The sequence below is a fragment of the Harpia harpyja genome, chromosome 1, assembly GCF_026419915.1.
Source record: "Harpia harpyja isolate bHarHar1 chromosome 1, bHarHar1 primary haplotype, whole genome shotgun sequence".
NCBI classification, from domain to species: Eukaryota; Metazoa; Chordata; class Aves; order Accipitriformes; family Accipitridae; genus Harpia; species Harpia harpyja.
In genome coordinates, this window is record NC_068940.1 from 71,490,305 (window position 1) to 71,513,581 (window position 23,277).

At 49.4% G+C, this 23,277-nt stretch overlaps 1 protein-coding gene and 1 long non-coding RNA gene across 2 annotated transcripts; one reads left to right on the forward strand and one right to left on the reverse strand.

Moving 5' to 3' along the window:
* Positions 1 to 167: 167 nt before the first annotated feature.
* On the reverse strand, positions 168 to 4,052 carry LOC128147177 (uncharacterized). Its single transcript, XR_008236953.1, has 2 exons — positions 3,935 to 4,052; positions 168 to 1,602 (listed from the first exon to the last, which is right to left on the reverse strand). It is a non-coding gene; the product is annotated as an uncharacterized LOC128147177 (long non-coding RNA).
* An 11-nt stretch (positions 4,053 to 4,063) lies between these two features.
* Positions 4,064 to 5,959, forward strand: HOXA1 (homeobox A1). Its single transcript, XM_052799536.1, has 2 exons — positions 4,064 to 5,005; positions 5,434 to 5,959. The coding sequence occupies exons 1-2, from the start codon at positions 4,393 to 4,395 to the stop codon at positions 5,787 to 5,789; spliced, it is 969 nt and encodes a 322-aa protein (XP_052655496.1). The 5' UTR covers positions 4,064 to 4,392; the 3' UTR covers positions 5,790 to 5,959.
* The last annotated feature ends 17,318 nt before the right edge of the window (positions 5,960 to 23,277 follow it).

Consider the following 23,277-nt stretch of genomic DNA (forward strand, 5'->3'; position numbering starts at 1 on the left):
TCTTTTTTCTTTCTCTTTCTCCCTCTCTCTCTCCTTTCAAGACTGATAACATGACGGGTATTTCTCCCCCTCCCTTCTACTTTTAATTTACTAATAATCCAAATCCAACATTCTGACTACAAGCTCTCCCCTTTTGGCAATTTAGGACATTTATTAGAGAGGAAAAACACGTTCAAATTCTTTATTGCAAGGGTTCTCACAAGTTAAAAAAAAAAAAAAAACAAACCAAAGAAACTAAAACCATTCACAGCTTTGATGGAGACCTCTTCCTTTGAATGTATAAATGTAGCATCTTATCTCTGTGAGGATACAAAGCTTGGAAATGCTGAGCTGTAACAAAAGCGTGAACGAGCACTTTCTCTGCTACAGGCAAAATGTAAGAGAGGCTCAGTAGGATAAGTGTCTCCTGCAGAAACTAGCCTGTTACGTACACGAAAGGCGTTTTTTGGGAAATAATCCTGTTTTTCTAGAAAGTAGTGCTTAGCACCCAGCAAGCTGTTTCAGGAAACGTATCTTAAAAAATATGAGAGCCCACAGAGAATGCGCTTGGTTACTTCTCATGTGCTGAGCCGTCCAAGAAATCAGCCCTAGAAGGAGAGGAAATGGAGAAGTTAGTGCGTGTAAAATCAAAAGGGTGGCAGAAACGCAGGGGGACAAAAAAGCATTCAGAGAGGAATCAGCCCCTCCGCTCGGTCCTTTTGAGGGGCGGTGCAGGGAGCACAGCCGAAGATATTTTTCTGTTTAAACATTCTTGCGGGGCGAAGGACTGATAACGAAAAGGGGAAACTCTGACTTTCAAGTTACAATTTCCTCGGGGCTCCCCACTCTCTGCTGGCGGCAGTAAAGATGGGCTTTCGGAAATCTCCACCAAATTGCCTGCCACCCGGCTAGCGGCGTTGCCGGGCGCCAAAGAGAAGGAGGGTGAGCCCCGTCCTTCGGGCTAAAACCGAGCAACAGATGCCAGCGGGGCTCTGCCGCTCCGGGCCAGGGGATCCCGGGCGGGTGCGATCGCGGCTCCCTCTGTGCGTGTGAGTGCATGTGAATGCGTGTGAACGCGCGTGAGTGCGTGTGGTTACAGTACACAGGCGAGTAGGTCTTGAGCGGGGGTTTGTGGACGGGGCTCTGCTACCGCCCGTCCATGCGAGGAGTGTTGTCTCCCAGCCCTGCAACACGTTGTGGAGCTGGGATGCGCGGGTTATAGCTGGAAGGGCTGAACGCAATTCTTCCGAAAGTCATAAATCAAACTCTTTCTATGAATGAGAATGTCATCAAAGAGATCAATTGCAGGAACACATGCACAAATAAAAATCCTCTTACGTATTTGCCGGGGCTGGGGATCCCCGTCTAAAACCATTAAGTGAGAAGGCGTTTAGTCATAATTCATTTTTATTGCTCTTTTAAAACAACAGCTTGGCTGAGCTGCGGACACGACGAAACCTCGGCCCTGCTTCTTCTCCTTCCCTCCGCTCCAGCCCTGTCCCCGCGGAAAGCGAGCAGCCTCACTGGCATTTTAACTCCTCTGCCACTGGGTTAAATTGGACCGCAACGTGCACCTATGGGCTGGGGTTTCTTTTGTGCCCTGATTTCTGGATGCTGGCAACGCTTAAAAAAAAAAAAAAGAAAGGAAAGGAAAATATGCTACAAGATTTAAACTTCTTTCGAACTCCATTTAAATAAATGCGGGGATTCAGCGAGCAGAAGTGGCCTCCGGGCCTCCCGGTGAGCCCTGGGGCCACGGCGGGGGCACACTCCCACGGAAAAGCCTAAAGCGCCGGGATCGCCCCCTCGGCCCCAGTCCTGGGGCAGGAAACGCGGAGCGGAGCCGCGGAGGGGCGCGGAGGGGCCGGGCCGGCCTGCGGGCAGAGGGAAGGGGCGGCAGCTCCCTCTCGCCGGGCCGCGGAGGGGGCGGGTTCCCCTCTGCTCCGGCCCTTCTCATGATGTTGCCCCCACGCACAGTACAGGCAGCAAACCCCCAAAGCCCCGCCAGAGAGACAATGCAACAAAAGAGACAATGGCACGAAAAAGGGAGAGAAAAAAGGATTTCAGGATGCTGGAGGCTGTAAGAGAGGTGCTGTGATTTGGAGGAATTTACGGGTAAAACGGATCTATTTATAGTAAAACATACGGGTTTTTTCTTGGCTGGCTGAAAAAGCACTGAAAAGATGCCAGCCCTTTTATTAGTAAACAGTCCCAGTGGCCTGCCTTTTTTCTCTATCTTATGCAGTATTTATCACAACTGGTTTACAAGAATGAAATAAATGTGTTTACAGCTGTAACCATAGCCAAAATTGGTGCAGTTTAATGCCATAAATGCCTCTGGAGTGTTGTTGCTCTTGTCCTCCACCCCGCCCCCCTGGAGTTTAAGAAACTGAACCTTTCCAGAGGGCCTTAACCATCCGTGCCTGCATAGTAAATCAGAACAAATAGAAGTACTGAGGGCATACAGATAGACGCGTGGCAGAGAGAGCAGCCCTTCAGTTTTGGTTGTTAGAGAGGCCATGGAGGTGGTATGGGATAAGGGCTGACCTAATAGCAGTAGGAGAGCTTTGCACCTAGGAGAGGATGTTGTAGTTCATGTGGGAGGGAGGAGCTTGAGGGTTTGTGTGTGTGTGCGTTTGCGAGCAGGGAGAGGTGGCGGGGTAGAAGAACCTTTTGGATTTCAAAACAAGCAAGAACCGAGCGTGAGAACGGAGGGGCGTAGGCGCCGGCTGGAAATGCACCTGCAGAAATAGAGGGGGCAGCCCCTCCTGGGGCTGGTGGCAGGGACATGACTTTCCATCCATCTATCCCGAGGTCAACGTTTCGCAGGACGTCCCTTTGAAGGGTGTTGGTGCCGTCCCCTTTCCCTGCAGACGGCTGGGTGCCCCGGGACGGACGGATGCCCGGCCTTTGCCTCCCCTTTCCTTTTCCGCATACGTAAACTGAGTATGAGGTCGCAACCCACATCCCACCGCCCTCCCTCCTTCTCTATCCACGGACCTTCTTTTTTTCCGTTGGGGGTGGGGAGGGGTAGGTTTGAGTCGATGCTCAGCGCGGTTCCCAAGGGTCCTGGGGCCGCCTCTGCCACTGGCCATCTGCCACCTCCCGCCACTGCCGGCCCGGGTGGCGGAGCACAGGGACAAAGGGGCCGGGGCGGCGGGCCCTGCGCCTCCCGCCGCTCCTCTGCCCCTGCCCCGGGCCGCCGGGCTGCGACCCGCGGCACCCCGGGCAGCCTTCCCCCCGCCCGGTCCCAGGGCGGGCGGGCGGTAGCGGCGCCGCGGGGACCGAGCAGATGGGCTGCGGAGCCCGCGGGCCCCCGCCCAATCACCCGTCCCCCTGCCCCCGGGTCCTCCTCCCCTACCCCAGCCCCGGGCTGGCGCGGGTGAGCCCGGCGGAGGTGCGGGAGGAGCAGGGATGCGGACCAGGGGGAGGCCGGTGGGCCATAGAGCGCACAATGGCCGTCAGTCCCAAAAGCGGCTCATTTCCATGCTAATGTCCGCGGCCGCCTGGTGATGCGGCTGGACAAGCCCCTTTAACTCTTGGCGTCGCGTCGCGCTGGGACTGCGGCGGGGCAGGAGCAGCAAGATCCCTCGGCCCCATCCCCATCCCATCCCCATCCCCATGCCCATCCCCATCCATCCCCTCGGCCCCATCCCTATTCTGCGCCTTACCCTCATCCCCGTCCCTATCTCCATCCCCGTCCCCAACCACAGCAGTCCCCAACCACATTCACGGTCCCATCCTCATCCCCGTTCCCAGGGCTGATGCCCTCAGCGCTGCCCCCCGCCGCCCTCCCCCCCCAGCCCCCGCCCCGTACCGCGGATCCAGCCCGCCCCCCCGCGGCCCCGGCCGGGGGATGGGGGGAGGGGGGCCGGCGGCGGAGGTGCCCAGCGCCGGCCTGACAGCGCCGACAGCAGGGGAGGTGCCGGGGCACCCTCGCTGCGGCAGCACTCACCCTAGAGGGGACGGCCGGTGGGCTCCGCGGGCTGGGCGCAGCCGCCGGGTCTCTCCTGTCTTCCCCTCTCAGCCGGCAGGCGGGACCCCGCCGGCGGCGGCGGCGGCGGCAGCAGCGGCGGCGGGGCGACAGCCCGGCCCGGCCCGGCCCCCCCCTTCCCGCCCCCCCGGGGGGCCGCCGCCGCCGCCCTGCCCCGCGGTGCCGCGCCGCGCCGCGCCGTGCCGCGCCGTCGGAGCGCTCGGCGTTTAAATGCCCCCGACGCGGCGATCTATCAGCGGCAGGAGCCGGGAAAGTCCCGCAGGCGCCGCAGCCATTGGCTGCCGCCCCCCACGTGCCTGCCTGCTGCCTGTACCTTCGTGTCATTTTCCTGCCGGCCCCATGGAGGAAGTGGGAAAGTTGGCGCGGCCCCGCCGGACGCTGAAGACCCGGTGGCGGCGTGACAGAGGGACGCGGCGAGGATGAGCTCCTTCCTCGAGTACCCCGTCCTCGGCGGCGAGGCGGGGGGCTGCGCCGCCCGCGCCTACCACCCCGACCACGGGATTACAACTTTCCAGCCCTGCGCCGTCAGCGCCGGCAGCTGCAGCGGGGAGGACCGCTTCCTCGCGGGCCGCGGGGTGCCCATCAGCCCCCACCGCCACCACCACCACCCCCCGGCCCAGCCCGCCGCCTACCAGCACCACGGCGGCCTGGGGGTGTCCTACGCGCACCCCGGCTGCGGCCCGACCTACGGCGCGCAGGGCTTCGGACCGGCGTACGGCCCCTACCCCCTCGGGCAGGACGCGGAGCTGGGCGGCGGCTTCCCCCCCTGCGCCCCCGCCGTGTACTCGGGGAGCATCTCCGCCGCCGCCGCCGCGCAGCACCCGCACCAGGGCTACGCGGGGGGTCCCGCTCAGTACGTGCCTCCCCCCTACGGGCAGGAGCAGCAGAGCCTGCCCTTGGGCACCTACAACCATGCCCTGTCTCCCCTCCACGCCGGCCACCGGGAAAACGCCCGCTCCCCCTCCGCCGAGACCTCGCCGCCGGCGCAAACCTTCGACTGGATGAAAGTGAAAAGAAACCCACCCAAAACAGGTCAGTGGCCGGCGGGAGGGCAGGGCCGGGGCCGCTCCTCTCTCTCTCTCTCTCTCTCTCTGTCGTGGGTGCGGGGGAAGCGGCGCGGTGCCCCGCGGGGCGCTGGGCAGGTAGGGCGGCCCGCACCTCTGGGAGCAGCCGCAGCCATCTGCCCGCGGCGCTGAAAGCCAGCGCCGCTTATTCCTGACCCCCCCTCTCCGCCTCTCCCGCGGTCATATTTCTTGTAATTCATAAACCACTTATCAAGTTTCCTCCGACACTAGAGGCTGACTCCGGTTTAACACCTCGCACTCCATCACTCACGCTGCCGGGGCTTCCCTCTTATCCTAAGAAGTTCTTGCTCCCTATCGCTTGGCCGGTGTGGACATATTGATTACGTCGCCTATAAATCATTTGCGCTTACTTAACCGCTGCGTGTCCCCTCGCAGGCAAGGCTGGCGAGTACGGCTTCGTGGGGCAGCCCAACACCGTCAGAACTAACTTCACCACCAAGCAGCTCACCGAGCTGGAGAAGGAGTTTCATTTCAACAAGTACCTGACCAGGGCCAGGCGGGTGGAAATCGCCGCCTCCCTCCAGCTCAACGAGACACAGGTGAAGATCTGGTTCCAGAACAGGCGGATGAAGCAGAAGAAACGGGAGAAAGAGGGGCTGCTGCCCATCTCCCCTGCCACCCCCACGGGCTGCGAGGAGAAGGCGGAGGAGTCCTCGGAGAAGTCCTGCTCCTCGCCCTGCAGCGCCTCGCCCGCCTCCTCCGCCTCGGACACGCTCGCTGCCTCCAACTGAGACCCGTCGCACCCCGACGGCCAGCGCAGCTCCCGTCCATTCACCGCGGTTATGTCGGTCCCTCGCTCGGTCCCCCGCTCGCTCGGTCTCCCCGAGAGGTCCCGGCGCGCCGGAGCCCCCCCACCCCCGCCGCCACCGCCCGGCCCCGGGGGTGCTGGCTCCGCCGCCCGCTCGCCTCCCAGCTGCCAGGTCCCGGCGCCTTAGTGCCAGGGGATCTTCTTTCGTCCACCCCCGTCCCCCCCGCCCCCTTTCTGCTGGAGGAGCTGTGTTGGCACACGCGTAAGGGTCTCCCTCCTTCTCTGCAAGGACGCTCCTCCGAGTTTCCCTGCATGAAAGACAGGTTATCTAGGGTACATAACCTCATGAAGAGATGCACTATTGCAAGTGTTTACACGACTTCTAGGACTTTCATCCCCTTAATTTAATGTATTCTTTGTTCGTGTCTATGAGTTTGTTGCTTGTAAATACTTTGTCCGAGAGATTTATCTTTTTACAGATTTTTCTAGAAATGACGTTTCGATTATCAGGTTAAGCAGGGTGAGCGCATTCGCCAAACTGGATCCACTTTTATATTGGTAAAGCCGATGACCGTGTCAAGTAAACGTCTTAAGCTCAAGCAGATACCTCAAAAAAGTAGCGCTATTTCTTTAAATGTGACAAACAAGGCTTCAATTGCACTAGGTTTTGTAAACCTTACCCCGTGTGCTTGCCCCCCTCCCCCCCAAGCTGTGCTGGATTGTACTCAACCGAAGGGTATAACCATCCAAAAGACCTCACCTCTTCCTATTTTCATATTAACCTTCCTTTAGACTCGATGTCTTTTCAACCTACTCGTGAATGTGATGAATGGCCAAATGAATGTATAATTTCTGTGGTTGGTGTCTGGACCATTGCATGACGCACTGTGCTTTGCTGTACTGCGGGTACACTGAGTTCTATCAGTTGTCGTGTGTGAGCGAAATGTCCTCCTGATTTTCTGTACAATCATGAAAGGCTCTGGGATTCCGCCGGTGATGGAAGCCAGGGCAGGATTTACGGGTCCTTATAATGTCTGTAATAAATATATTCCACTTTCAGGTAGCCCTCGTGTGCCTACCTCTGTGTGACGTCAGCGCTGAGTCACAGGCTGGGCTCAGCACTTTGGTTTCCCTTATTTTCTGCTGCTGGGGCCTTGCCAAGAGGGAAAGGGAGGAAGAGTCTCCCAACATTACTCCTCATGCGTTGTTTTGCCGGGGTCAGAGCTCTGGCTGCCCGGCCTGACTCATAACACTAAGCTTCTTCCTTTCCTCTGCTCAAATAATACTATTTTTAGAAAATAGAAGGCCCTCCCTTCCCTCCTCCATAACTGGGAGGAATTTATGATCCCGATCTATTTCTGAAGCGCAAACACAAGAACTTCCTGGGTCAAGTGCTAACCTTTTCACCTTGGGATGGATGCTGACACTTACATAAACAGAGCACCCTTCAAAAGCAGAAACCGTCTTCAGCCAGTCTTTCCTCACGCCGCAGGCCCCTCGCCAAGGGCTGCACATTTAATTAGCCCGGGCACTAAGCTGGTCCGGGTTCTGTCTCCCCCCTTCTCCCACCCCAGGCTGCCATCCCCAGTGGCTGATGGGTGCCAAGGTGGGAGATGGCTCCCAGGTGCTCGACAGTGTGCTTCTGCCATTAACCCCAGCCCATTCCCCGCCACCACCACCACCTTTTTTTTATTTTCGGGAAAAAGAGCAAGTCCTCACAGGTAAATATCGTAAGATTTCCAAGAGGTGTCAAATGAACAGCGGGTCGGGGAGGGAGCGGGGAGGGGGGGCGTGCGTGGGGAGAAACCGGGTGGCAGGACGGAGCAGAGACATGCTCAGCGGGACGGAGGCTGTCTCAAGTCACTGATGCCTCTTGAATTTCAGAGCAAACACGCGTAACATCTCCTTCACCTGGCCCAGCTGCGGGGGAGCGCTTCCGGGCTTCTCCTGGGGCCGGACTGCCCACGCAGGCTTTGCTTTGCGGGATCCGCAGAGAGTCAGGGAAACTTTCTTCACTTCGGTGTCAAAAGAGACAAGCCCTGATTTGCAAGGCGCGGCGGCCATATCAAGAGCCGAGCTATCTGCAAGGGAGCAGGGCTGTCTCCAAAGGCTCCCGCCGATGCCTCTATTTCTTTCATTTCCCCGCCTGCCATATACTTTACCTTTTGTTTATTAGTGTAAAGCCACAAAGCAAAACAGATGGCCTTTTTCCAGAGACTTGGATGTGTTAAAGTGGCATTTGCATGCCAATGAGGGCATTTCAATATCGAAATCTGGATCTAAACGTTGCTGGAATCCGGATCTGCAACCCGGCTCCCCCGGTGTTGACTTAATGTGTTAGAAAGAGCGGCCATAAATTATAGCCTAAATGCGAGAGACAAGACACTTGTCAGTGTGTCAATCTGCGGTGAGCGATTCATCGGCAAAGAATCCCATATCCTTCCAAGCCCAAACCCCGGGTTATCTTTTTTTTTTTTATCCCCCCCCAGACCTGATCGATTTCAAGCAAAGACACCCCAAAACTCCCGATCCTGGCTCATTTTGTTAGCGTTATTATTATTTCGATACGATCAGCCTTTCGGGTCAGGGGGCGTGGGGAAGAGAAATGAAAATCTCTAGCTTAGAGTTTCTACCACAGAAATATCGCTAAAAAAATCACAGCGCGCTTTGGCCTGAGAAGACACTAATTTGCCCTTCAGGTCATAGGAATTCTTTTGTTTTTACATCTTTTAAAATTTATTTTAATTTTTCTCCCTAGACTCTCAGGGGAAAAAAATGAAGGAAACAAGAAAACCAAACCCACCGTCAAAAAACCGCATCCCAAACGTCAAACGGAGTTTAGCATCTTCCTATCATACTTAAGGCCATTTCTGCTGTTCACCTTTAAAGTTTACTTTTGGAGGCTATTGAGATGCTTTGGTGTTTTCCTCTGGGGCAATCAGATTGAAACCGATCAATATTTACTCAGTCTGAAAGGGCTGTTGAAAAGGCAGCTAACAACAAACTGCTTAGCTGCTCTCCCCGCTTTAATCTCAGGTTCACCGAAAGTTCAAGCAGAAATGAATTCGGTGATGGGTCACTTTAGAATAAGTCCCAGTGGTTAATCTCACAGCCTTGGTAAGGGCAACAATTACAGAGTCATCCCCTCTCCTTCTCTCCCTCTCGCTGTCTCCTCGGCAGCGGCAACTTTGCTCTCATTTTTGCCCCGCAGTTTTACTAAATCTTAACCGTTTTCCGTTCTTTTGCGGACAGCAACCCCCCAGCATCTCCCCCGCGCTGCAGCTGGCGTAAAGGCGGGTACCCCCGGCGAGAGGTACCGGGGGTGCGGGAAATAAACCCTCCCGCAAGGGATCCGGCATTTTCAAGCGGGGGGGTGGGGTGGGGTCCGGGGGTAAAAGGGGAGGGGGGGATGCTTGGGGCTTTCTCCCCGGCAGCGACGGGGGGCGGCTGGAGGACGCGCCCGGCAGCTGGAGGCGCTGGCGGAGCCGCGGGGCTGTACTCCCCTCTCCATCCTTTATGGGAAAAGAGTAGAGAGAAATCTGGCGAAACGCGATGGACGTCGCTGCTAATTGCAGGGACTCTTCAGAGGCCAAAGTTCACGTAATCACTGCATAAATGCATGCTTAATAGGGATTTATTAGTACCTCTCTAATGGCAGCTCACGTTTGGGCTATAGACTCGAGCGGGTTTTCACCGGCAAATTGCTTCTCAGGAGCTACCCCCCTCCCACCGAGGCATTGCCGGGGGGCCCGGGCACGAACGGCGATGAGCTCCCGGCCGGGCCCCCGGGCCGCCCGCCGGGGAGCCCGGGCGGCAGCGCCGCGACGGGGAGGGCGCCCGGGGGAGGCCGCTCCCCGCCCGCGGCACGGCGGGGGGCCCTGGACGCGGCGGGGAGGGTGTCTGTAATTTTTGGGGGGGAAAAGGATCCTTTCGGAATGTTTTTCCGCGTAAGCTTAGGAGTAGGATCTCTTGTTTGTTTTCTCTTAGTGATTAGTTCTGTGAGATCGCAGTAAACTGGTAACTACAAAAAGGGAATACATAAATAATTAAATGAATAAATAGCAACATCGTATCTTTAAAAAAAAATCTTTCCTCCTTTCCTTTCCTTTCCTTTCCTTTCCTTTCCTTTCCTTTCCTTTCCTTTCCTTTCCTTTCCTTTCCTTTCCTTTCCTTTCCTTTCCTTTCCTTTCCTTTCCTTTCCTTTCCTTTCCTTTCCTTTCCTTTCCTTTCCTTTCCTTCCTTTCCTTTCCTTTCCTTTCCTTTCCTTTCCTTTCCTTTCCTTTCCTTTCCTTTCCTTTCACCTTTCCTTTCCTTTCCTTCTTCTTTCCTTCTTCTTTCCTTCTTTCTGTCTTTTTCTCTTTCTTTCGTCCTCTCTCACTTGTCCTCTCTTTCTCTCCCTCTTTCTCTCTCCCTTTTCCCTTTCTCCTTTTCCAAGGCAAACATTCCTTTTCTCCCCCAGGCACGCTACTTGGCCGACTTTCACTGTTAACATTATTCTTTTATGGTTTATGTGTCATAAAATATTACAGGTCACAGTTACTCCTGTTTCAAGCTCAGAAAGACCATTGAAATCAATGTGACCTCTGGGGAAAAGAAGTCTTCCCTTGTGCCTAAGGATTTGGGGGCAAACTTTGTTGATTTTGATCATGGGAGGAGTCCTTTTTGCCATATAACTTCAAAAGGATTACACATTTCAGTAATACGAGCAGAAATTGGCCCCGACAATGCTTCCGCGCTATTTTTTATAGGGCAGTGACATATTTCAAGCATCTGTTCCACACGGGGAATGTTTCAGCCATTACTTTTACAATTATTTTGGCTTTTCCGATCTACTTTCCTTGAAAGCGTGTATCTCGTAAAGTTAAATCGGGACTATTGACTCTTATAAAAATGTGGCCGAATAATGAATCATCAGCCTCGATTACGATGAACCCAATAGCCAGGTCATGACTTTTCCGGGTGCTCAGTTTATAAATACAAACTCAACGTATTGCAAAAATTCTCCCCGTTCAAGAAAGGAGAAGTAGCAAAAAGAAAAAAAATCAAATAAAACCAAATACAAGCCCAATCGAGGGACGGCGAGAGGACAGGAAGCCAATCTCACCACAGACTCTTTTGCCGATGTTCACACCGGTCTAAGATGCGGTGTAGCCAGCGGGAAGCGGAGGGATTAGGACAAGTACAGGGACTCATGGAGCGTTTCGCTCGCAACAGTTGTAGGAAGTGTCCGAGCGGTCGGGAGCCGGGGGACTCGCCCGCCCTGCCCCGGTGCCTGCCCCGGTGCCCGCCCGGGTTCCCGGCGCTGCGCAGCGCTTGCTCTTTCCATCCGATACGCTTAGCTTTGCTCATAAGTATTTATACGTTTTCTAATTCCAACCTACGCGGGTTTTAATTCGGCGGGCCCCCAGGGAAGAAAAAAAATAAAAAAGAAAGCAATACGCTATCGAGTATTAAAAAATAAAAAAGAAATAAATCCAAGGAAATATCTACTTTGACTGAACGGTTCGCTAACGCATTTTCTAGGGATCGATTGCATTCGCAGCTGTCTTCGGGTTTGATCTTCGGGAAATGACTAATACGAGGAAAATTCGTTGTGTGCATTGTAATAACGAGGAAGCGGGGCCGTGGCCGCCGGGCCGCTCCGCGCCTCTCCGCGCTACTCCGCGCCTCGCCCGGGGCGGCGGGGGGGCGGGGGGGTCGCCGTGCCGGGCGGCCGCGCTCTCCCGCACCCAGCTCCGCGGGTCCCTCCTGAGGGCCCCCGGCTGCAGGGAGAGCAAACACCGAGCTCAGCCGAGGCGTGCCCCGGCAGCCCCCGTCCCGTCCCGTCCCGTCCCGTCCCTGCCGGCTGGCTGCTGGGTGGGAGGCTGCGGGCCGGCTGGCCGCTCCTGGGGTGGCATCGCCGCCGCGCTGAGCCGGGGGTATGGCTTCTGATCTCCTTTGTCTATTAATACAGCCATCACCAAATCCCGGATGACCTCCCTTTCCCTCTGTCAACACCCCTCCAGCCCGTGCTGGGGGAAGAGGGATGGGACCTGCCATCGGGGCCCTGTAGCAAGGGGGTGCCCCTTTTAGGGGTAACTTGGTGACAGATGTTGACGTTTTTAGGGAGTTCGGTAAACAGAAAGTTGGACTGGACTTCTTCATAGCCCATGTGGTTTTCATCATTCCCCGTCAGGCTCAGACCAAAGGCAGAAGCTTCCCTCTTCACACTCCTCATCCCCTCTCATCTTCAGCAGTCACTCAGCCCCTGTGACATGGAATAAAGAGCAGAGAAAACACAGGAGACCAGGTTCATTAAGTAATGAAAAGAGATGGGGGTGAGGATGAGGCTGGCGGTGGAAATGGGGGGCAGGGGGGAGTGGGAATCTCTCCTCCACTGCACACCAGTGAGCCTTCAGGTGCAAAGCACATCTGTAAATCACAGAATCCATCTGGGGACAGACTGGGGGGAGCACATCGGAGGAGTCTCAGAGAATAACCCCTTGTCCAGACTTCTCACTGCCTTCATAAGAAGGTGAAGGTTATGGAAGGGGCTAAGCCACAGGGGTGGGGATTTCTACACTTTTAATTGAAACTCTTCTGTACCAATAAAACAAAGCTTTTTCTTGACTTTTGCAACAGGTCTACTACCGCAACTAACTCCTGTGCAAAACATCCATTGCAGTGGAAATGCCATCCAAGCCTCAATTTATTTTCTTAGTGTAGTTGTAAAATATTCCTGCTAGCACCCAGCAAAGGTGGAGACTTTAACCGGACTAGTCTATTTTGCAAGAAATAAAATCCCTGCAGCACTGCTCTGTGTATTAGTGGATTTAACATCCATGCATGGTTCTGATGACAGATGGATCATAAAACAAAATGCATTGGTTGGGGTAGTGTTGTGTTCCTCATGCTGTGCTGGGAAAAAAAAAGAAAGTAAAAAAAAATAACACTGTCTAGAAACTGAAAGGTCATCCCATCTGAGCTGAGCCATTGAAAAGCCACGCATATTTCACTGTACAAAAATGCTATCTTGTAGGAACACTCCTTCCAGCAAACAGTATTAGCATGAACAATATGTTTAGACATGGAAGTGGGTATTGCAGCCAGGCAGGACCCCATGGAGCTTTGCAGTTTATTACATCCCCCCCCCCCCCATTTTATTTTTTGTATTTCTGACAGTGCTAGGAGGCAAGGCAATGATCATGAAAATAGAGGGTGAAGCAAAAAGGGTCTGAAAAGACCTAGCCTCAGTGACACACCTCAGCTCACACTGCACAGGAAACATGCAATGTCTTTACCCATAAGAACATGTATGTTCCCCGAGAGCTTAGATTCATTTAAAGAGGCATTCACCGAGCTTCTTTCAAGTCAGCTCACAAACTGAAAGATTTGAATGTTAGCAGAGAAGCTTGTACCCGACTCCATGCATACATCGGCTTTGAGTGGGACTTGCTGTGGCTCATTGCCCAGCGAGATTCAGCTGATCTGAGACCCACAGGTCTGCAAATCAAAAGATTAGGCTCATTGAACCTGGTAATCCACCAGTAAAGATAACTTTTCTCTCTTCAGATCACACTTTTCTCACCCCAGGGTTTCAATGGCATCATGAAGCATTTAAGGAACATAGACAAAAACCACTGAAAATTCTGCTGAGGCTCCTCTAACAAAACGGTTTGATTGCAAATCAGACGAGAGACTCTAGAAATCCAGATAATCTCCATGTAATCCCCTTTTTGAACATGGTGATGAGTTTCGAGACCAGTCAACCATACAGGTTGACTCCCACTTTCACTGGAGCTGAAACAGAAGACGACACACCCATTACCCTGGGCTCTGGATCAGGCCCTAACTGCAAACTCCGTATTCAACAATGGGCAAAAATTTCCCCTCTCCTTTTCACTGAGAAGACGCAGGGCAGACTGTGCACTGAAAGCAGTGGAAACCTAACAAGAAATCTGGTCAGACGTTCAAGGTTTTTTTGTATCGTATATGTGAACAACCACAGGGCAATTCTGCTTGTGGAGGGGGAAGACGATGCATTTAAGATATTTGCTGCTATCATGATGAACAATTTTGCTCACCCTATCCAGTAGGTGTGAATCAAAATAAATGCAAATCACTGAGGTTTAAATACAGATCTTAGCTGCAACCTCAACTATGATCCTGTTCAAAATACAGGAATGGGGAAGACCCTTTAGTAACTCGTCTTAACCAGGATTAAATACAGAACACATAATGGGACCCTCTTCTGCAGACCTTTTTCATTAAAATCACTGGAGTTTTGCCTTAGAAAATACTGCAGACTGGATTTTTTGAGCCACTAACTATTTTTCAATGTGACATTTTACAATTTAAAATAATAAGTGAAAATTAGTTACTACAAATGCAGCATTTAAAGCAACAGTGAGCCCATGTTAACATTGATTTCTCTCTGTGTGTCTCCTCTCTTTCTTTATAAAACTTATGTACTCTGTCAATACAATACTACCCTCTTTGATAATAAATCTGTTGTTTCAAGCTAGGATGCTACCGTTTCCTTTTCCATGTAATTTATAGTTATATTGATTCTAAAGCTGTGGTTCTCTATTTCCCCCCTGTTGTATTAAAAATGAGTTCCAATTGCAAGGCAAATGATCTTTGGTCGAAGCACCTCACAGAGTACTTTAACTGTGGCTAAGGAGATTTGATCTGATTAATAGAGAAATGAAAGCCTTGAACATTTAAAATGATGATTTTCAGTTTAGGAAAAAAAGAGAGACAGAGAAAGAAGGGAGGTTAATGGAGCCAGGGAAAGCGTTCATAGATCAGCACGAGCAGATGTTCTTTTGCTTTTCTGTCAACATTTCTGGTTTGTTGTGGATATAGAAAAACAAGCTTTTCAACTCTCACCATGATTTCAGCCTGTTGCCAGCTTTGCTTGCCTGCAGGATATCTGCTTATCTAGCACGGGAGCAGGATCAGGCCTCCTCCCCTTTGGCCTAGAAGCAAAACAACCTTTCACATGGGCTGCAAGGTTTGTCACACTTCCCCCCCTCCTCTGCACACACATTTTCAACCCTTAGATCTTTATTTCATAAAATTCCTTTCCTCTTAGAGACTGAAAAACTGGCCAGGAGATGAACGGAAGAGCTGAGCAATATTAACTGCATTCAGGTGTGTGTTGGCTGAGAGGAGACGAAAGGAGCCCGGCCCCTTCCTTGAGGGCAGCGTGTGTGTTCAGCCATGGGGGACGGCAGTCGTCGCCGCGCAGCTGTACAGGGTCCCCCGCACCCCTGGTGCCTGCACTCCGCGCATAACCCCAGAGCGAGAAGGGTGCTCTTGCTTCACAGAGGAAATTCAAATAGCCGTTTTCCTCGGTGAAGCACCTTTGAGAGCTGCCTTGCGTGCTAACATGTCTGAAGTGTCCATGTTGAAGGAAGAGAGTGATCTACGGGTGCATGGGTGTGTCCCTTAGGATTCATGAGAATAAGGCACGTTTTTTCATGCTTTTAATCCTTAAAGCAGGTCTTTTGTTTTGTGCAATTCCATATCAGTTCGGAGCAGCAGCACTAAAGGTGATGGAGTCCAGCCTGAGCCTTAAAATTAGGTTTGTTTGTCTCTAAGTATACTCCAGGGCAAGGAATATATATCAGCCTTTGGAAAAAAAGCAATCTGCATTTAAGTGAAGATTAAATAATCTAAGATTTATGGTTCACATCTCAGAGGGTAGGACTTTTTTTTATTGTAGTAAAATGTTTAAAGTAAAAAAATGCCAGCAGGCATCAAATAGAAAATTCCCTTTCATCACAAAAGGTTAACTCCTGCTATATTTGTGCTATATAAAACGGCCTAGCCGTTTCAATGGCGAGTTTATCAGAAAAAGGACTGTGGAAGTAGCCCTGAAAGTTGTTGTGGTCAACACTATCTCAGCTCAAAGAGAAGAGGGAGAAAGGAATGAAGTCTGTCAGCAGCCTTGCCTTGAGACATACCTGCTTGATGTGCATTTGTCCGAAGGCAGGCACCACAGTCTGCTCCAGAATTCCTGTCAGCTCGATCTGAAGGACATTCCTTGAGCTGTCACGTGTGAACATCCCTTTAATTGTGAGTAGGAGTACGTGTGCTTAGCCACAACACCACTGCTGAATATACTGCTTTTTCTTGACCAGCAAAATGAATTCTGGGTGCACTCAAAAAGTGAAGAGCTGCAAAAGTTCTTATTAGGAAAACAGGGAAGAGAGCTTACTCTCTTATTTAAAAGAATTTTAAAAGTAAAGCTTTATCTAGATGTTTCCCAGGTGCTTATCCACACCTATGAGACAAGCTCTTCAAGATCTGTTCACTGTTGCTCCAAGCCTTTCCAGTTTTCCAGACCTCATGAGCTAATGTTCTCCAGCCCTTGGTGCAGCACTGCCATTGCTTTAATCCAGGTTAGGATGAGGGTGGTCAAAAGGGCAAGGCTGATGTGAAGAAAGAAGAGGGACAACCGTGCAGGGGCTCTGCTGGCCATTGTTGCTACTGTCCCCAAGGATATTGGCGTAGGGCAGTGGAGTGGTCGGAGGGAGAAACTGCTGCCCAGGCTGAGCAGGAGCAGGGGGACAGCATAGAGCAGAGAGGCTTTGGTGGTGGTATCTCTTCCTTTCCCAGGCACTATGTGAAATCGCTATAATGCATGGAGAGGTATTCCAAGTTGCACTTCATATGACCACCCAACAGGGCTGCTGTTCCTTGATGTATTTTTTAATTCCTCTAGGTTCTTTCTTCCAGGTTTCTGCACTGTTTACTCTAGCTTGGATCCTATCACCCACAGTTTTGTGCTTTTGGGTGTAGCACAAAAGCTTGCTTTTCTTTAAAATATATGTGGGTCACGTGATAGAAAATGAATGAGTTGAAAATTTTTTTATCAATTTTTTACAAAAGCAAACATGTCTGTCCTTCCTTCCTTCCTTTCTTCCTTCCTTCCTCTAATTTAGACAATCTGAAAATATTACCCTTGTCAGCCAGGTGTGACGGTAAGATATATGTACCTCCATTTTCCTTCTGGAGTGCCCCACAAGATTTATACTGGGGTATGTGGGAAGGAAAGGAGGATGTACGGTTTCCCAAGATTTCTTATCTGCCTTTTCAGTGTGAAGTTGTAAACTGAGGCTTTGATCTGATCATCCTTGCTGAGGGTAAGGATGGTGTTTTACTCTCATTTGATAATCATTTGTGGTTTGCTGTTGATTTCAAGTCTTCCCCCAATTTCTTCAGTCTGGAATTCACAGACTCAGACTTCTGCTGCAGGGAAAACATGGAAATTATTTTTTCCCTTGCCACAAAGTTTTTTCTAATAGTTGCCTCCTTTGCTGCCGTCTTTTCTTCTGCTTTAATATCTTTAATAAGTGTTACCATCTGCTTGGGTGCCTGGTATTACACATTGTGAACAAGGCCAAGAGTTTCGAGGGGCTGGGATGGTGTTGTTTACTATTAGGCATAATGAAGATCGTTGTCTTTGCCTGGGGCAGGTGGGCTGGGGCTGGAGCACACATAGAAATGCAGAACATGTGCTGGGGTTGAGCTACCTCCAGTTCTCTTAAAAGGAGGTTTGGCTGTTGAGCTAGAGGCGCTTACTTAGTATGCAGGGACTCTTTTCTCCTGCCATTCTCTGGCCCCTAACACGCTTAACCTTAGAGAGAAAGACACAACATATTTTGATGATACTAACTGGTCGAAAGGCACTATCAATTTTAGATGTGATAGGTACATGTCAGAATCAGCATAATTAACTGGAATGACAATCCTGTTAAATGTGTTCATGCCATTGCACTGGCAATAAAGCATGTGTAAATTTACAATTAAGGCCTGCTTTTCTTCTATACCTTGGAGACTAGTGACAAACATTAAGAAGTTGTATAGCATCAGGAGCTGAAGGGAGGTATTTATCACAATAAAAACATCAGGTGATGCATTTCCCAGATTATCTGTCCTTCTTATGCAAATACTCTTTTTGCTGGAAATTTCAGGCAAAGTAGTAATTATATTTCTGATCTGAAAGGTGATATTTCACCCTCTGAATTTTTGTTTTCATTTGCAGGATGGATGAGAACCGTATTGTTTAGCTACCTTGCATAAAGGTATTTGAAATAGTTCTCATTTCACATTATACATCAAGCTGCACTTTCTTTATATTGGGTACATTGCACATTGCATATCCACTGAGAAATTTTCAGGGATGCTACAAGACATTTCACTACATTGTACATAGACGCTACAGCTCCTGCTACAGTGATGGCTGGAAAGCATCAGCACAAGTAAGATAAAGGTGATTTAAAGTGCGTCTGTGAGTCAGGCAGTGAACTGACAGCCATCTTTAACCAGCCTGACCCTGGGATGACCCTGAGCTCAGCTGGTTGTGAGATAGTTGGGTCTATTATGGGACAAAGGATCATATGTCTGACAGGATGCAGAGAACACATTATAGGATCACAGCTGAGTAACAGTGCAAGACATAATGTACATTTATTTGATGAACAACACAAGCAAATCTTGCCAAGAAAATTTAATTTCAACTATTTTGTTTATTTCAAGTCAATCTCTTTCTGCCGCCTATTTAAAGAAATTCATATTTGCTAGCTTTTTCTCTTCTAGGAATGAAAGAGATGATTATGCTAGTGAAATTTATAAAGCATGCAGAATGTACACTGATGAATTCATATAATGGAGTTGCACATTCCTATTGTATTTCCTGCTTCCCATGTGGGCTCAATCTGCATCTATTCAACATTAAATTTCGAACATCTTCGCCTAAAACCACATATAATTTGGTCAAGTGAGGCTGGAAATGTCAGAACGAGCGCAGCAGTGGTTAGAGAGAAAGCCATGGGCTTGAAACTGCATACGGCCTTGTATGTGAGTAACTGCACTGACTGACGTGAACAGCACCAGGAGACCAAAATTTGGCATGACAGGATTCTCAAGAAGGGAGGCAAATACCTTGGTACCCTTCCAGGCTGAACTTCCTTCCCATCTAGTCTTAGGGATAACACTGTCCAAGGGATCTGATATCCTCAACTTCAGCACAGGGAAAAAGGCTGATAAAGATACAGATAATCTCTACAACCTTGGGTATTCAAAATTAGATCAGCTCTAGCCTCTCCTCCGCAGAGCTCATCGTATGCCACGGAAGGGAACGATTGCCAGGCTGAAGACGTGGAAGCTGAGGCTGGGGAAGGAAGGGGCTTGCCTGGGCCACTTGGCTGGTCAGTCACCAGCCACTGTGCCCTGACCCTGCTGCTGACCACACCAGGTCTCTGATGGTGAGGAAAGGGAGGATGGGTGTCCCATTGCCCCAGAGACAACGCGCAGCACTGAGGGGGAGTGCAGTGCTGCACGGTCCCCACCAAGCCCCTTGGTTGGACCCAGGAGCTCTGGCAATGGTGAGAAACCCGTTGCAAGCAAGGGAATGGTCCTGTTGGCCTCAATGGGCTTCACATCATGTCTCGTCACCTGAAAAAAAAAACAAACGAAAGGAAGAGTGGTTAGTAACACTCCCCCCAGCCTCCAGCAGTTAAGCTGCTGGTGTAGTAGGCGAGAGAGGTGGAGAGATGGGGAAGGGGGGGCTGCATGTTTGTCAGAGGACAAGTCTCTTGTCCCCCTGTGAGGAAGGCAGGACCACATCTGCCACAGCTCCTGGCAGTGCCATGCCCCGATCCCTCTGCTGCCCCAAAGCTGCCATGGGGTCTGGCACCACCAGGCGGGAGGCAAAATCTTCAATCAGCAGAAGGAAAATTGAGAGTTAACCCCCTGCTTTGCCTGCTGGCCCCACGGCCGATGTGCCGGGGTGATGAGAGAGGTGGGATGAAGTACTGCACCACAGGCAAAGCCAAGAGCAGCGCTTTACCTCAGCCAGCTTTTGAGGGGACAGGGGGTTAATCTGCTTCCCAGGCCCTGTTGTCAGTAGCTGCATGCCCTATTGCTCCAGGCAGGCTTGGATCTGGCTCGGAGTCCTATACAAACAGCTCACTCTTTACAGAGCTACTGCGCTGGGTGACCTCTTCTAATGTATTACTGGTTTATATTTGGGCTGATTGCTTCCAAAGGGGAAATGACACAAAGTGAATCAGTGTGACCTCATTAGCGTGGCTCACACTGGTAAATGGATGACCACCATTAGGAAGGCTCTGTTGTGGCAGTGCTTCCATCGTGTTACCTGTGGATAGTATCATCATCTCGCTATAACCTGCTGCAAAGATTTATGCACTATGCTAACTTGCGTACTACAGCTGCTTTCTGTCTTATAAATATTGACTTCTGTGCCAAAAACAACAACTTGGTACAACAGGAATTAATCTTCTGCTTGACTGATGCATCTTTACAGACCAGTTTGTCTTTAGCAAATAGAGCTCAAGAGAGTTTTATGATTTAGAAAAATACTTTATAAGTTGATCTAAAATATAGGCTGTGATAAGCAGAGGCATCATTAAAGTGACATGGGGGCTATATTTTGCCTTCTAGATTTTCCTAACTGTGCCATCTGTTTATCATCTCGACTTGTGTGAAATTTTAAAGAAATTGCCAGACTCTGAGTCCTGAATCTTTTCTGTATGTTGCAGTTTCTCTGATAATTTATCTATCACACTATCCAAATGGTTTTAATTCACTTGATTTTTTTTAATAAAAAAAATCTTTAGCCAATCTGATTTATCAAAACACTTGCAGATGTTATACCTTTTGTCCTCAGCTATAGCATTACAATGCCAGGGGAGCAAAGCACATCCCCCACCTGATATTAGACGCTAAGATGAAGTCACAATATTGCAGGATTCTAGAGTTGACAGTAAATAGCAACATACAGAGTCAGGGTGCTAAAAGATTAAAAGAAAGAACATCAGCTCATCTTAACCAAGATCCTTCTAGGAAGACTTGTGCACTATAATGCCTAAACAAAGATATTTTACTGTGCAAAGGAACCATTTAGGATATTAGATCTACAGTAGGATATTTAAGATATTAGATCTACAATCTACAGTATTTTGACAATTGCCCTTTATTGAAGTTTAGGTGTTCAGGGCTCCAGTTACAGTCATTTTTTGTAAGCCTGTCTATACCATGCATGAGAGTGAGAGAAAGTGAGTACTCCCTGCTGTGATGGAATTTTTGACTTGGCTATGCTTTTATGGATCATGTAAAAATTAGGAAGGTGTTGTGGTTTAGGACAATATTGACTCAGATATGTTACCATGTATTATGGTCTTGTAGTCCATAGGCCAGACCTGACTGACTTGCAACTGAATTTTTTTTTGGATGGAGATGTCAGTGCTGGTTCTTTAATGATTTGAATGAAGCTCATTGCCATGCATCCCTGAATAAGCAGACTGGTGGCAGAACTTCCACTCCTGGGGTGAAATTCATGCCTCCGAAATGGAGCCAGTCACTGGGTTTTCTCACAGCCCCCATCCAGGCAGCTGTTTGGTTTGTGCAATGCTATGGCAATGCCTTCAGAGCCACTAGCTCATGCTCTCCCCACTGAAATTCTCCTCTAGGTCACTAAAATCTGTGGTAAAATACCAATAACCACTATGGGGTGGAATCATGGATTGAGACAGCTGATCTGGCTGAGGGTGTCACTGATACGAGGTTTGAGAAATCCTGGACCACAACCCCTGTGAAGGCTGAAGTAATCTGAATGGCTCATTAGTTATTCCACACCACTGCTTAATTTTGCCATAAGTATAAGGTTTATACATCTCAGAAAAAAAGAACAATGGAAAATACTACAGGTGCATAATATAAACAAATCAATAGTCTTTTAGAAAGCTAACTTGTTATGTAGTGAAATTATGCATTTGGGTTTTACATTTGATAAATCATTAGCTTTCATTTTTTACTGTTGATTCCCATGCTTGCTCAGTGCTTAAGAACTCAAGCAAGTAGATGTTTGAACAGGCTGAGCTGTATGGCAGTCTCAGAAATGGAATGTAAAAAATTTTCTGATGTCTTATCCATAGGAGATGGATATGCCCATGCATTTAGAATTATGGTGCTGAGTGTCTTAAAATAAGAGTTGTTTTTCTCTTTTCAGGGAAGACAGCTAGGCAAAGTAAACCAACACTGAATTTTAAGCTTCATCCCTGTATGGGTCCTAGTAATGCAAATATTCTCATACGGGAAAAGAGTATTTATTTTGTGGTCAATCCTCTAAAAAAACAACTGAACTGATTAAAATCACTTTCAATCAATAGGAATCGTAATCAGTAAGAATCTTCATCAATAGGACTTTGAAAATGCTAACTGAGAATCCAATTTCTGTTGTGATTATAAGCTCTACAGCTATTTAATTACTTCAGGTGCAATGCTATTATTAGAAAAAGGTTCATTCATAGTGAAACACACATAATTTTTAATATAGCATTCCAAATAGTGGTATAATAGTAGATTAGTTTACACACACACACAAAAAAAGGAAGTTACATGGCTGGAATCCTTAAGTGGGTCACAGCCAGATACACGTCTTCTGTAACTGCTTGATAAACCATGCATCTAATTATAAATATGCCAAAGCACAGATGTGATCTTCAGTAAATACATGTTCATACAGCACATTAATGGATTCATATTAAGCAAATCAACATATTTTGAACTCTAGGAATGACTAACATGTGGAAAGTAACATGAGCTGTAGTTTAGATGTGTTAAGTTCCAGATTTTGGATTCCAAGGCAGGAAACCTTATGATAGCTTAGTCTTATTTCTGAATTCAATCTATAAAGCAAAGGTTCTTTAGTTCTTTTTTCAACAGCTTCCACAAATGGGATGCTGATCAACAGCACAGTAATAATTGTTATTGTTTTTCATTTACAGAAAGTAAAACCAGACACTGGCACTTAGTATTCCTGATCTGTGGTATACGCGTCGTCAGCAGGAGCTGTGACTGAAGGCCCAGAACTGGCCAGATTCACGTGAATCCTTACCTTGTCTACAAAAGCTGCCCATTCTCTCAGTGTAGCTGTCTGTGCTCCTGTAGGGTGGGTTGCTCTGGCACTTTATGTTATTTCAGGAAGTTGTGATTTCATTTCGTACTGGGCAGAATAATCTCTTTGTTTCTGAGAAAGTGAAGGTTTTGTGGAAAGGGTTTTCTCCCTTATCCAGCTTTGATCTTGAGATCTTAATCAAACAAGCAGATCACAGTCAGTGATGTACGGACAGTGTTTTGGGTTTTCATGGCTCTCTTGAGGCACAGTCCACTAATATTTTAATCCCTGACAGCACTGGGAAGCGGCTTTTGGTGTGCTACCCAATATTACTGATTTGCTTAGGCTCTGACATTGCATGCACTTGTGATTCTGTCCCAGATGTATAAAGCTAAGCATAGGCATTACTCTGGATTTCTAGGATCAGAGCAAAGCTATGAACAGTCATCCTGCTGCTTCAGTGCCAGCTGAGTCCTCAGGTGGCAGCTGAGCTCAGCTCCAGGCCAGCACAACTGCAAGAGAAAAAGTTTTCAGACAGAGACTGTGTGCATGGGGTGTTGTG

Coding starts and splice junctions, on each gene's coding strand:
- HOXA1 (XM_052799536.1), top strand. CDS start 4,393: ATGAGCTCCTTCCTCGAGTACCCCGTCCTCGGCGGCGAGGCGGGGGGC. Junction 5,006..5,433: donor AAGAAACCCACCCAAAACAG/GTCAGTGGCCGG, acceptor GTCCCCTCGCAG/GCAAGGCTGGCGAGTACGGC.